The 12,599-nt window shown below is 35.8% G+C and overlaps 1 protein-coding gene across 4 annotated transcripts in view; it reads right to left on the bottom strand.

The window, feature by feature from the left end:
- CTNNAL1 (catenin alpha like 1) overlaps nucleotides 1-12,599 on the bottom strand; it is a 79,381-nt gene that overhangs the window by 20,407 nt on the left and 46,375 nt on the right. For 3 of the 4 annotated variants that reach the window (XM_062569707.1, XM_062569706.1, XM_062569703.1), the window contains exons 5-11: nucleotides 10,788-10,877; nucleotides 10,299-10,469; nucleotides 9,053-9,253; nucleotides 7,238-7,324; nucleotides 3,393-3,551; nucleotides 1,028-1,120; nucleotides 566-716 (exon numbers count right to left, since the gene is read on the bottom strand). In XM_062569707.1, the coding sequence (XP_062425691.1) occupies nucleotides 566-716; nucleotides 1,028-1,120; nucleotides 3,393-3,551; nucleotides 7,238-7,324; nucleotides 9,053-9,253; nucleotides 10,299-10,469; nucleotides 10,788-10,877 (952 nt within the window). The remainder of the gene's footprint in view (nucleotides 1-565; nucleotides 717-1,027; nucleotides 1,121-3,392; nucleotides 3,552-7,237; nucleotides 7,325-9,052; nucleotides 9,254-10,298; nucleotides 10,470-10,787; nucleotides 10,878-12,599) is intronic. The other variant, XM_062569705.1, reaches the window with a different exon arrangement.

The following is a 12,599-nucleotide window of genomic DNA, read 5'->3' as shown; positions in this document are numbered from 1 at the left end:
CATTTGAAAAACAGTAAGTTACATAAAAATAAAAAACAAAACAGCTTCTATTTTTTTTAAGAAAAATTACTCTACTCTGAAGATACTACAAGCAGAGTAAACACAGATTTGTTTCTTAAGATTTCAAGGTTATCTTCTACATGTTGTAGAAATACCAATAAACTTACCAACCAGAGACAATATTCCAAGATCATGAAGAGTCATCAGAGATTCCATCCAGGAGAAAGGACAGCAGTTCAAAAATCAAATAACTACATTCACTACATTATGAAATGATCACAATGCAAGCTGACAGTATAGAACTCATGTATATATATTTCCCAGAAATACTGGAAATGACTTAAACATTTCACACAATTCAAGTTACACTTTGATTCACTGTCTACGCAAAACCAATACATTTGTGTATGACCGCTTAGATTCTATATTGCCATATGGGATACGGAACTGTTTCCTGTTTACTTACTATCTGAAGAAAACAGTAATTCCTTAATTACAGTTAAAATGTGTAGACTACATTTTGTTTTGGAAGTTGCATTCTTCTATGTGTACATAGCATTCTTACCTCTTCTTCCCTCAAACACATCATTGATTTCTCTTAGTAACGTGGACATGTCACTCAGTTGCGACTCCCAAGCCTCACAGAACACCTCAAGATTTTCTTTTGCAATCTTACTAGATGGATGTAGTGCCAGTGTTTCTGCAGCAGAAATTATCTGGAGAGAGAACAAAATATTTGTTACTCAAAGAAACCCTGGTAAATAGTTTGGCACATGAATTCACAATGCCTTCACAGGCAAAACATAAAATTAAACTGTTACTATTACGTCTGTGTAGTATATTCACAGGACATTTGCAGTCTTGACAATCTTCTTTGCATATTCTTTTAACAATAATATGCTAAAGCCCAACTGTAAAATATTACTCTTTCTAAAAACTGCTTTGTAAATTTCAACATTAGATCTCCAAAAAATTCATACAGCTAATTTTGATTTCACTGAAGTGGCCAAATAAAAGCTAGGCATACCTGTGGGCCAGTGACCTGAAAGGTATCTTCTGCATGTATGCAAGTGATCTCAAGGGGCTCTGTTCCAGAAACATGCCTCAACAAACGACACATCTACACATTCAAAAAAAAAAAAAAAAAAAAAGAAAAGAAAAAAGAAAAAAATGGTAAAAATATGTTTTCATTGCTAATGCATAAAGGCACAAAATAAATTAATAACTTCCTTTCAGAAACTGATCTGGGATGACACAGTTGTGTGTTTATCTCAGTAAGGGCTTACAGCACACTTTCCAAGCCAGGATTTAGCTCTGCTTTTTTGAAGATAACCAAGGGAGTGGAAAAAAGAAATTCTAAGAATTTCAACAATATTTATTACTGAATAAGTCTGAAAGTAATCAGACATTTAAGGAACTTAGAAATTGTAGCATAAATGACTTCCCCAAGAGAGGATTACTCAGCCATTATCAACCATGTGGAAAACTTAGGATTTCATCATGCAGTGGACTATTTTTTCTTTGAGTAAAATGACATCAAATTAATTTAGGTAAGAAATACTGTTTCCTTTCACAGTAAAGGAAATACAAGCATCTGCTCTTTGTGATAACATTAACAGCAAGCTTTGGGCTGAGAATGAATGATCACAAGGAGAATTTAAGACAGACAAAGCAGATATGAAATTAACTACACTGTCTATCACAAGAAATACCGTAAGGCCGCACATAAAACAATAATTTTACCTCAAGAGTTATGCCTAAAAAATCACTGTGTCTCACTAAAAGAGGAATATTAGTAAGAGAAAAAGGGAACATTAAAACTGAAATAAAAATAAGAGTTGTCAGTCCCTGAAGTTCAAGACTGTTGCTTCTGCTAGTCCTTCTGCTAGTCCTGCTTTTGGGAAAAATCCTCAAGCCCTGTATCAGTAACTTTTAGAAATTAATGAGTACTAAATGCCATACAAGCAGAGCTTACAGTATCACCATGTTCCAGATCAAAATCACCTATCTTTGTCTTTCTCCTACTGGTGCAATTACTTCTTCTCCACCTTATGTCCAGAGTGCATGACAGAATTTGTGGAAGTGAAGCAGACCATGTAAACATACACTCTTGAATAATTCCAGTTATTAAAAAAAATAAAAATCTGCCCCTGTAGTCTACAAAAAACCCAAGATCAGAATTGGGAAGTTCTATCTGAGCAGAGACTACAAATCTGTCCTCTGAAAAAAAAAGCTCAAGACACCAAATTGTATAAATACTAAACTTCCAGTAACAGTCCTCAACACTTCTAGTACAATGAAAATACAAATGCAGACTATAAAACTCAGGTCTTCCTCACTCCATCTAGCCCAATGCTCCAATGCTATCCTAGCAAGCCTTGCTCTCACACTATATGCCCTTTTTCATGCAACTCTCAACCTCTGCATAACATCATACAGCACAAATATGGCAGGCTGAGAGGCAACCCGCATTTTCTTGGGAAGAAAAGAAGACAGCCTTACTGTTAACATCATCACTAAGAAGAGATCTCAAAGGACTCAAAAGAAATTCCAGCCCCTGAACCACTGTTCTCTGTGCTGTCTCAGAATGCAGGTTGGGAAGAAAGTGAGGAGAGCTCGTAACTGCAAGGATGCATCTCTAATTCTGCCAATTCATGCTTGTTCTAAAGTCTATTACCTTCATGAACTAACAAATAATTTTTTCTATCTCTGTGTTAGACAGCAAACACAAATATCCAGTAGATGTTCTCTCTACAGGCATTCCTAAGAGCTACTATCTCTCAGTGAGAAGTGGTAACACTTGGAACTCTTATCTGTTCATGTAAGTGTGAATACTAATACTAATGTACAAAACTGTGCATATATTAGTGAACATTATATGAACATTGCTTTTCATGAAGGACAAAGGATCTTAAATGGCCCTCTGAAGACCAACAAAAAATGCAGAAATAAAATCTTCAAAATGGTTTAGTTCATTGGATTAAGGAATTAACTCCTGAGCATTTGTCTTTGGGGTTAGTTGTTGCCAGTTGCCTACTACTTAAAGGAAAAGATAGTAGGCTATGATCTTACTCGGATTTAGAAACCTAGCTTTTAATGAATATTTTGGCCCCAAAATATACATATAGTATTGAACCAAACAATGAGTTTGAATCTATATCTAGTCTAGATCCACAAGCAGAATTGTTTCTACAACAATAGTGTGCCTCACTGGATACATCTGTCTCAGACACAATGAAAAACAATATGAAATTCAGTAGTATATTATGAAAATCCTTTAGAAAAAAAAAAGAAAAAAACACCAGACCAAGACCTTCCTAAGGAATAATTAAGACAGATCTTGCCAGACATTTTCTAAGTGTCTTAGAAAATGAAAGCAGCTGTGTACTCACCTCAGTAAGCTGTTCTTTCTGCTCTGATAGCTTACATGTATATTCTGCTATAGCTTCCAGATTTCCTTCCACCCCTGTGATTTTTAATGCTTTCAGAACCATATGATCTGTATGGTATTTCAGCAGATCTGCTGACAAAGATGTTGCTGCACTATGGAGCTTGAGTAGCATTAAAAAAAAGAAGAAAAATGAAAGATAAACCTTAGAAGGAAAAAAAATGCATCCAATGCAAAATGAAATCACCTTAATGACTGATCAATTTTCCAAGAAGCAGAAAATTTACTGTCATGAAAGCTCATATATACAGACTACAAATTATCTGAAGGCTTTAATTCTTCAACTATTATTCCAAGTATAAAGATAAAAACCACCACTCTCAAAAAACACAAATACATAGAGAAATAAAAGACCAACTGGGTAAAATCAGGACATGAAGCTATCATACTGTCTTCTGATGATCTTACAGCTGGAATAAACAGGTGTTTATTTTGAATTTGTAGAGCACCAAGTTCAGCATGAGCATGACACAATGACTACTCGTATTTCTCATGAAGAGCACAGAAGCAGACTAAGGCCATAAAGCATCTGAATTTACAGTACATGAGATATTAAGTTTCCATTAATAAATTGATTTCCAGTAGCACAAAGAAAAACTTGAATATAACCAGCTTGTGACATCATTTTAAACAAGTAAAAAGCACCCTGACTGCCAGGAGACTAAAGCCAGAGCTCAGTCTGAGAGAACTCTCAAAAACTCTGCCTGCATTCTCAACAAATAAGGAGAAACTCCTGCTTGAAATACATCCCTAAATCCAGGCACATACTAAGATCCACGGAAACTACTATGAAGGACTCTGCTTGACAACAGCTACAAGTAACAGCTGCTGCTAGTTCTCATGAACAGTCAGACTGGGTCAAGGCTCTGTAATTAGCTTCACTTTAAAAGCAATGTTGGTGAAAGCAAAAATACAGCAAGCTGTTTTAGATATACCAAAACACTGTCATGACTGTTGTCTAAGTCTTGCATTATTACATTCATTTTTCTGGACTGTACTGATTATTTACAACAAACTTGACTTCTCATAAAGAAAGTTATTTTAAAGTTCTTACAAATGCAATGAAGACTTTGATAATGTGACACTGAGTGGGCCTCAACAGGCCCACTGTAGTACAGAGAGGATTCTGTACTAAAGAAAATGTTTTCCAGAATTATATACATTTTTTTTTTCTGATTAGGCTCTGTTTTCTTTCCTTTCTCTAGCACTACTTCCTGTGCAGTCTGGTATAAGTAAACCTTTCTTTATTATATATATTACAAATAAGAAACTTGAATTGTTGTCTCAAAACTTTCTACTCTTTTTAAGCAAAAAATCAGATCTACGTAAATCTATTATAAACTATGTCATTAAAAATTGACATACACCACTAATCTTGGAAATGCAGTCAACTGAATAGCTGCAAGATTTGTTATGTTAGAGTGGGAACTGGCAATTCCCATTTTTATATAGACTATATTTTTTTTATATATCAAGATATAAAACAGTAATTGGCTTACACTTAATTCTATCCTGAAATGTCAGCAGGAAGATCATCTTGGTTTTTTTCATAAAATGGAAATAACTACTTTTAACAAGGCTGTCTTGTGTTGTCAGCCACCCAGGATCTCAAAAACATTTTGATATGTGCCATAGTACTTAAATTTCATCAGCAGAGAGCCTAGCTGCTGCACTGGAAGTCAGAGAAAGAGTAACATTACAGTCCTCTTTGACCATATACAAAAACTTATGGCTAATCTGGGATGAGAAACAAATCTTATCACTACACAAGGAACAATGAAGGACATAATATTCTAAATTTACTTACTGATCAGCATGAATCTTATGCATTTTAAAAAGCTCTTACTAAGCAAGTTTTCATACTAAGTCACAAAAGCAAAGCATACCAAAGCTAGGATCTGTTAGTTTACAAATCCAAACTCACTCAATTTCTTCCACTATTTTGAAAACAGCTTGCTATGTTTTTAGCAATATTGCTTTTAATATAGGGCTAATCACAGGGCACAAATAACCTACTACTCCATTTTTTATATGCCACCTCTGTTTGCTAATTTATTTACAGAAGGTGATTCTTTATTATTTTCCCCCTAAGTAGTGGTTTAACTTAAGCCTGCTGTGTGTGTTGTTTTTGGTGTGTTTTGTTTGACATTTATAAATAGAGATCTGGAGGCAGGACAGTGAGGCAAGATTTACATTTACAGAGCTGCAAGAAAAACACAAGATATTAACAATTTCTTCCGCATACTATATTCCAGCCCCTTTGGCTTTATGATCTATTCAATTACACAGATGCATATATTCTGACAGAGAATCCTTTCTCCTCATTCAATGCAGAGGAATGATGTTACTCAAAGCATTATTCAAAACTGAGAATGGCATGATTTTGTTGTCTGTGGAACCACTACTTCACACTCTCTAAGTAGACAATAGAAAATGGAACAGATGACTGCAGAAAGAGGGTGCTCTTACAGTTAAAGCAACTGAATGCCATTCTGGAAAAGAAGCTCTGCTATTGACTTGCTATCTAATGATGACTACAGTAAAAAGTATTAGCTGAACATAACAAATTATGCATCTAAGGGCCTAACATACAGCCTGACAATGAAGCACAGAACAGTTAACCGCAACTGAAGCAGGTTTGAAGCACTGTTCTGGATAACTGTAGAAATGATGAACTGTAGGCTCAAATCTCTAATTTTGCCTCTATTAAATAGTATGTAAGCATGATTTCTGAGCACATAGAGCTCAGAATGTGACAGATAACAAAACTAGCTGAAAAGGGGCTGCTGGTCAAGCATTTCCAGCTACAGCAGCTCAGAACTCAGTCTGAGCAAATTTACCATATTTCTCTAACATTTTTGCACTGTTCTGTAGCCTACTGTGAGAACATTATTGTTGTCTTCATTTATCCATCTGTTTAAAGGAACAATAATAGAAAGAAGTTGAAAAGGCATCTGAATGCTTTACAAACACTTAGGAAGCTGCTAGAAATCAGCAATTCTGTATTTGGTTTGAATCTGTGGAATACAGAAGGCACAAAAGCTATTCACTAAATAAGAGGGAAAAAAGACCTTAATCAGCAAAGTTGATCCTTCCCATGCACCAAATGAACCTGCTATCTCTTATTTTTATGTGGGGATTGGTGACAACTAGCATGCTTGCACTTGGGAAAAAAGTGATTTACAATAAGCATATATGCAATTGCCACGTTACGATGACTTGGACGTGGTTAAGTTCTTAAATATTTATTCTCTTAGCATACTTGGCAACTCAAATTTGTAGTGCTTTCAATATCTAAGGAAAACATACATGATGTTAAATACTATAGTTATCCCACCAAAAATAACCAGTCTAAGAAAAAAACGGAATGTAAGGTACAACCAATATAATACATATTCTGCAGTAGAAACAATAAAAAACAGGTTAAAGCAACAGCATGAGTAATTTATTCATTTAAGCACACACTACAAGAAAAGATTTCAACCAATGAATGCATGCATCCACAATCAAAATTTAGCCATTACACATAAAGTGACATGGTAGTCGCTTCCAATTTATTTGAATGTTGTGGTAGTTAGCAAAGGGCCTGTGTATCCAACATTTCTGCTCAGTTATATGATAGGACACAGGAAAAGGTTTGCATACAACCTCCCTAATATAATTCTCATTAGCTACTCTTGCCTATATATATTAGTTTTGGTAGCAGAGGTTCCTATTTTACAACTTTATGCATGAAAAGCAAGAAATTCAAGGTTTTCTTCACTTGGTGCTTATTTAAGTGATACCTACCTCTCTTCTAAGTTCATTCACGCATTGGCACATTTTCAAAATGGCTACTTCCAAGTCGTCCATGAGATCCTCTGTCTTTTGGTTTTGCTACAAACAAAAAAGCACAAGACACATTAGGAATGTGTGTATGTTACGCATAAACATTACACATGCACATCCTCTTCAGTTAAAGATAAAATCCACCCAAACTAATATGATCATTTCCTCACTTACTTGTCAAGTCTCAAAGCTACCCACCCCTTGAATTTAGTATTTTTCTTCAAGTAACTTCTCTGGAAGTACAACATCATGAACTTATTTTTAACATAAGTATAGTATCTTAAGCTCCCTACAGTGCTTTTCTTTTTTATCTCTTTTTTTACTGTGCACACTTTGGGTTCATCTAGATGCAACATTTTTTAAAAAAAATAAACCTAAGCAAAGGAATGTCTTCAAGGAACCCAGCCAATAACATTAGATTTTTGTATGTCCCAGCTAATTTTCATTAGTGTGCATTAACACAAAACAATACAAACAAGACTACATCAGTCAGATTCATAACTGACTGATGTTAAAAACACTTCTATTTTTTAAAAAACACTCTGAAATACTCTTCACTGAACACTCACAATTATTCTGCTTGTTAACAGGAAATATATTCCTAAGTATGGTGAGTAGAAAGGGCAATAACTAGGTACTCTTCAGAGCTTTACATATCTCTATGGTTATGTCCATCAAAAAATATTAGTCCATCAGAAAATATTCACCCTCTGAGGAAATTGCTGAGCTCAAACTGAAAAAGCATGTTAGTGAGTTGATACTACTGTAGCTGTTCACTGAGCCTTCAGTCAAAGACAGACTAAGTTATGTATTAATGCAAATAATTGATGCATAAGCACATGGGTGCACACTTAAGTATTTTCACTTATCATATATATGTACAGATATACAGTCTTCCTTGTACTAGGAGTTCATTTCTGTCAACTCAAATGCAACACACAAATTATCTAGAGATGTCTCCTGAGTTTCTACCAGTAACAAAGCTTAAAACTGACCAAGTCAAACATAGCTTTATGGGTTTTTTAATAATTACAGTACTTTATGCAATGAATAATATATTTTCTTTGTAATAACAGTCTGTATTATTAAAAGTGTCCTATACTAGTACATTGCTGTATTTCAGAGTATTGGTAAGAATTTGTGCTCTACATCTATCCCGGAACGAGTCTGCAATTGAGTGAGTGTCAGAAACAGAAACTGCACTTCCCATCTTTGCTTCTCCTCCTCTGTGTGCATGTATCTTCTATTGTCTTAAAGGAACAAGGAAAGACAAATGATAGATATAGGCTTAATGTGCTTCTTCTCTAAAAATTACTTGACAAATAAATGAATTCTCTGTCTCTGGGAAAAAATAATAGTTGATTTTTGGTGTATTTCACATTTCAATAGGTCAACTGTTTTTAATCTTTTCCTGAAAACTAGAAATAGAAACTGTGGTCACTACCATGGGATCAAGATAACTTAAGTTTCTGAAGTACTCATCCAAAAGACCTAACTACTTAGGACTGCACAACACTTCTATTAGCCTTTTCCTTTCCACTAATGGCAGGAAAACTAGCGTACCACCCAGTGACCAAAATTTAGAAGTCTAAGTCTAAAGCAATACTACTGCAAGCGGAAGACAGAACATACTGAAGCTGCAAAAGTATAGGCAATCTCATGCTTCCTTCAAGAAGGATACACACAATTCTTTCTTCCTAGACCAAAGAAACATTGCTTTAAACATTTATTTTCAAAGTAGAGGTGAAAAGATTTACTTTGCTAAAAAGCTCTTACAGCTTGCATCCACACTGAAACCAGCTGCTCTAGTTCCATTTTAGCCTGTTTAGACAGCTCCAGAATGTGTTCTCTGTGCTCATGACTGGTATAGGCAGAATCTGTAAAGTCTTCTGTATGTTCCAGGATAACTTCCAGCATTGTTGAAAGGTTTTCTTTTGACAGAAAATAAAGATTCTCACGAAGGCCCTCCACTTTATTCTGAAAAAGAATCAATTCAGTTCCTTGTGGTTATGGTGTTGTGACACAAAGGTAGAAAGCATAGAGCAAAAATAACATTTGTGTGTTATTTTCTTCCTCAGCATTTTTTTAATCACTGAATTTCAAAGCAATCAAAAAATTTACCAGTATCCAGATTTTCAGTTTAGGGTTTGAGGCTTTTTAATCTAACAATACCATCAGCAAACTACTGGCCACTCATCAAAACAAACAGTAAATATGTTACTGTTTTTCCTGCTGTCAATAAAAAGCTTCTCAGTTCAGTAACAGTTTCAGAAAGTTTCAGAAAGTAATTGTGTATTCAGGTGTTGTTTGGTCTTTACAAGTTCTTCCACATCAATATCATCTATTTGGTATATTGTTTCTAAAGATTTACCTGCAGTAAAAGGAATATATTGAGGTCTTCACAAAAATGTCAACGAAATTTGGAGGGAGAGGGGCACCAGAATCAAAATGAAACACACTCCATAGGAAGAAGATATGCTTGTTCATCAACTGTTCTGAATTGAAGGTGAAATTTAGAAGAGACTTTATCACGAAAAATGAAGTGCACTAGGAGACACATTTCAATTCAGAATACTTCCTTCAAAGTATTCTGAAATACTCACAGTTTGAGCTTTCAAATGATTTTCATGGATAAATATTTGTGTGTGAGATCTTAAAAATACTACCATTTTTCAACCAAGAATTCTTCAAAAATAACTATTTTAATAAGTTCTGGTCAGTATACCAATTTATCAATTTATTCAATGCTAAAGGCATCAACTCAACAAAGCATTTATGGTTCTGAATGTACTCTGATCTATGATCCAGGAGATGGTAAATATCAGTAAGTGTATTTTGGCAACAGCAAAGAAATTATAAGAACCTTCTGTCAGATCTTGTTGTATTTTGGAAGAATTACTTAAGTTACACTGCTGAAGAGATGTAACTCCACTCACTATCTGGAGCTCAGATAAAAAAGATTTAATTCTAGCTTTGATGTAATTTATTAAATTATAGAAAACAATACCGCTTCTATTCTTACCTTGAATATTCTGATGCCAGAATATATGCTGATGGAAGCTAATTCATTTTCTCCATTTGATCTAGAGTCAGTTATAATTTCTATTACCTGCTCCAAAGCTAGTCTCATCTGGTGAAACACCCCGTCTTTGTTTATACGAGCAGATTCACAGTCTGGATGCCTCAGACAAGTCTTTTAAAAAAGCAAAGGAAACATTACCAAAGAGTATATATACAGTATAATGAAATGAGTATTTCCTGCCAGAGCAAGTCTAAAGAATGTGTTTAGAATATTGCAAATTCTTTCTGTTAAACTGCTATTATATTAAGTAGCATTCCTGGTATTACTGAGAATAAAAAGATTTTCTTCTGTCCATTCTTTTGTTCTTTATATTTTGGTATGAAGTTTAAAGCAGTGCTGAGAAAAAAACAGCCAGCTATCCTGCCAGATGCCATGTCCAGTGATGTATCTAGGTTTGGTAAGAGGAATACTCTTACCAAGAATACTCACCTTAGAAGTAGTCAAGAGCATCATGGTGCATTTCTCAAGAACAGTCCTAGATGCTGCCATTCTAGCCTTTTTCTTCTCATCCTTCAAATCCTAAACACCAAGAAAATGATTTGAATGTTGCATAGTATCTAAAATGTTAATTGCTTCAAAGGCTGCAAAAAGGAAACTCTCTTGTGAATCAATGGGTTGTGAGAAAGCTTCTTTACCATATCTGACAACTGCTATTTTCAGCTTAACTCATGATCTAGAACTTGCTTTTTCTGAGATATTTTAATTTATGCATTTATTCTTGACTCAACTCATATTTCAAAGACAGAAGATCTCAGAAATATAGAACATGCTATATAAACCCTCACTATGCTTATCATATAGCATTACTCATAAAACAGGAAAGCAAGCAAAAACATAAAATTCACTTGAAATGGGAGAGGCAGGCAGATGAAGAGAAAAGCAGCTTTTCATTCTAGCATTTTTCATCAGTAGCAAAAGGAAGACGAAGACTGGGGAAAATGTAGGCCCACTGCTGAATGGGGTGGGTGCCCTGGTGACAAAGGATTCAGAGAAGGCAGATTTACTGAATGCCTTCTCTGCTTCAATCTTTACTGCTAAAGCCAGCCCTCAGGAATTCCAGGCCCTGGAGACAAGGGAGAAAGTCTGGAGAAAGGAAGGATTCCTCTTGGTTGAGGAAAATCAGGTTAGAGATCATTTAGGCAAACTTGACACCCACACATCAACCCCCTGCACCTAGGTACAAATAACCCCATGTACCGGTACAGGCTGCAGGCTGACCTGCTGGAAAGCAGCTCTGTGGAAAAGGACCTGGGAGTCCTGGTATACTACAATTAACCATGAGCCAGAAATGTACTTTTGTGGCCAAGAAGGGCAATGGTATCCTGGGGTGCATTAGGTAGAGTGTTGTCCCTAGGTCAAGGGAGGTGATCCTGCCCCTCTCCTCAGCCCTGATGAGGCCTCGTCTGGAGTACTGTGTCCAATTCTGGGCTCCCCAGTACAACAGAGACATGGAACTACTGCAGAGAGTCCAGAGTAAAGCTACAAAGATGATTAGGGGACTGGAGCATCTCTCTTTTTCAGAAAAGCTGCAATACCTGGGCCAGTTCAGCCTGGAGAAGAGATGGGATCTTATTAATATATACAAATACCTAAAGGGAGGATGTCAAGAAGATGGGGCCAGATTCTTTTCAGTGGTGCCCAGCAACAGGACAAGAGGTAACAGGCACAAATGGAAACACAGGAAGTTCCATCTGAATATGAAAAAAAAATTCCTTTACTGTGAGTGTGACACAACACCAGAACAGCTGCCCAGAAAGGTTGTGGAGTCTCCCTTTCTGCAGATATTCAAAACCCACATGGACACGATCGATCCTGTGGAATGTGCTCTAAGTAACCCTGCTTGAGCAGGGGGGTCATCTCCAGAGGTCCCTTCCAACCTCAACCATTCTGTGATTCTGTGATTGTGCTATGAAGTGAACACTAAAAAATTTCTTTATATGGGAAAAAATTAAAATGTAAATTTGAAAGGCAGAAGAAATGCCTCAACATGCAGGAGGGTCTAACAAGAGGAAGGAGTTACAATTAAGATTTTCTGAATGTTAGAAACATCAGCTGAGTGTTAGGTAGTGGACAACTGAGTGGGACTTCCAGTGAAACTAAGTCTAGTTCTCGGCTACTGCAGTTACCCATGTCAGATAATCCTTTCTATAAACTGATCAAGCCCTATCTTAAAAGCAGCATTTTTTTTCATCCTATTGCTACCGGGAAGTCCAAGCTGTTCATCATGCAAAAGCTTATAAA

This window comes from Rhea pennata, chromosome 2 (assembly GCF_028389875.1).
Source record: "Rhea pennata isolate bPtePen1 chromosome 2, bPtePen1.pri, whole genome shotgun sequence".
Taxonomy (NCBI): Eukaryota; Metazoa; Chordata; class Aves; order Rheiformes; family Rheidae; genus Rhea; species Rhea pennata.
Note: the sequence above shows the minus strand (reverse complement) of the source record. Positions and strands in the feature narration are given on the sequence as shown.